We start from the raw sequence: 782 nt of genomic DNA on the forward strand, positions 1-782 counted from the left end.
TATAGACGGAGAAGTGGGAATGCGTATTTATACTGTATAGCTCGTAGTCTCCACCACGTCATAGTCCAAACACCCGACAAGGTTATAGATTATCATACACACCAGAATCCCCGTATACATATACACAAAACACATACATGATCATACAGATACACGATAACTACAGACACCCAACCCGTACTATTCATATACACCACATCACAGACACACAAGCTCACCCGCACATACTCGGGGCATCCAGCGTGTTCGCAATGCGTGAGTTAATATCTGTGCCCACTAACTCGTCCGATAGAGAGCCGCCTTCAATCAGCACAAACTCCTTGCCCGCCTTATACAGGTCATACTTCTCCAAGATCTCATCGTACAACTCCTCTTCCAGTCCATCGGTTAACAAACGTGCAGCCCTCTCATACGACACACCGGTCATAGCGGAGCTGTCGTCCTTTAGTTCAAAGACGGATTTCATTAACACAACGTGGGGATCGCCAGTGCTGTCTGTGTATTGCTCCCACTGGTGTATGGGTCGGAAAGGGCATAGAGAGGTGAGTGGATATGTATATGCTAAGGAAGGGTTTGAGGATATCAAAAGACACAGAGCACACGAATATAGAGCCATTCAACTTAACTAAGGAACACATCCGTTCTGGTATGTGAAATGGATAGTAATGTCATTGTATAGATGATCATATATATATATATATATATATAAGATATAAAGATATAAATAGTAAACATACAGATGTATATATATATATATATAATATACACACAACCATATATAT

At 41.3% G+C, this 782-nt stretch overlaps 1 protein-coding gene across 1 annotated transcript; it reads right to left on the minus strand.

Annotated features, from left to right (window-relative positions):
• Positions 1 to 214: 214 nt before the first annotated feature.
• On the minus strand, positions 215 to 511 carry SARC_17574 (hypothetical protein; the record flags this gene model as incomplete). Its single annotated transcript, XM_014288335.1, has 1 exon — positions 215 to 511. A coding segment is annotated over one exon (297 nt), but the record flags the coding sequence as incomplete, so codon positions are not given.
• Positions 512 to 782: the final 271 nt, after the last annotated feature.

Source organism: Sphaeroforma arctica (genome assembly GCF_001186125.1).
Source record: "Sphaeroforma arctica JP610 unplaced genomic scaffold supercont1.11234, whole genome shotgun sequence".
Classification (NCBI taxonomy): Eukaryota; class Ichthyosporea; order Ichthyophonida; genus Sphaeroforma; species Sphaeroforma arctica.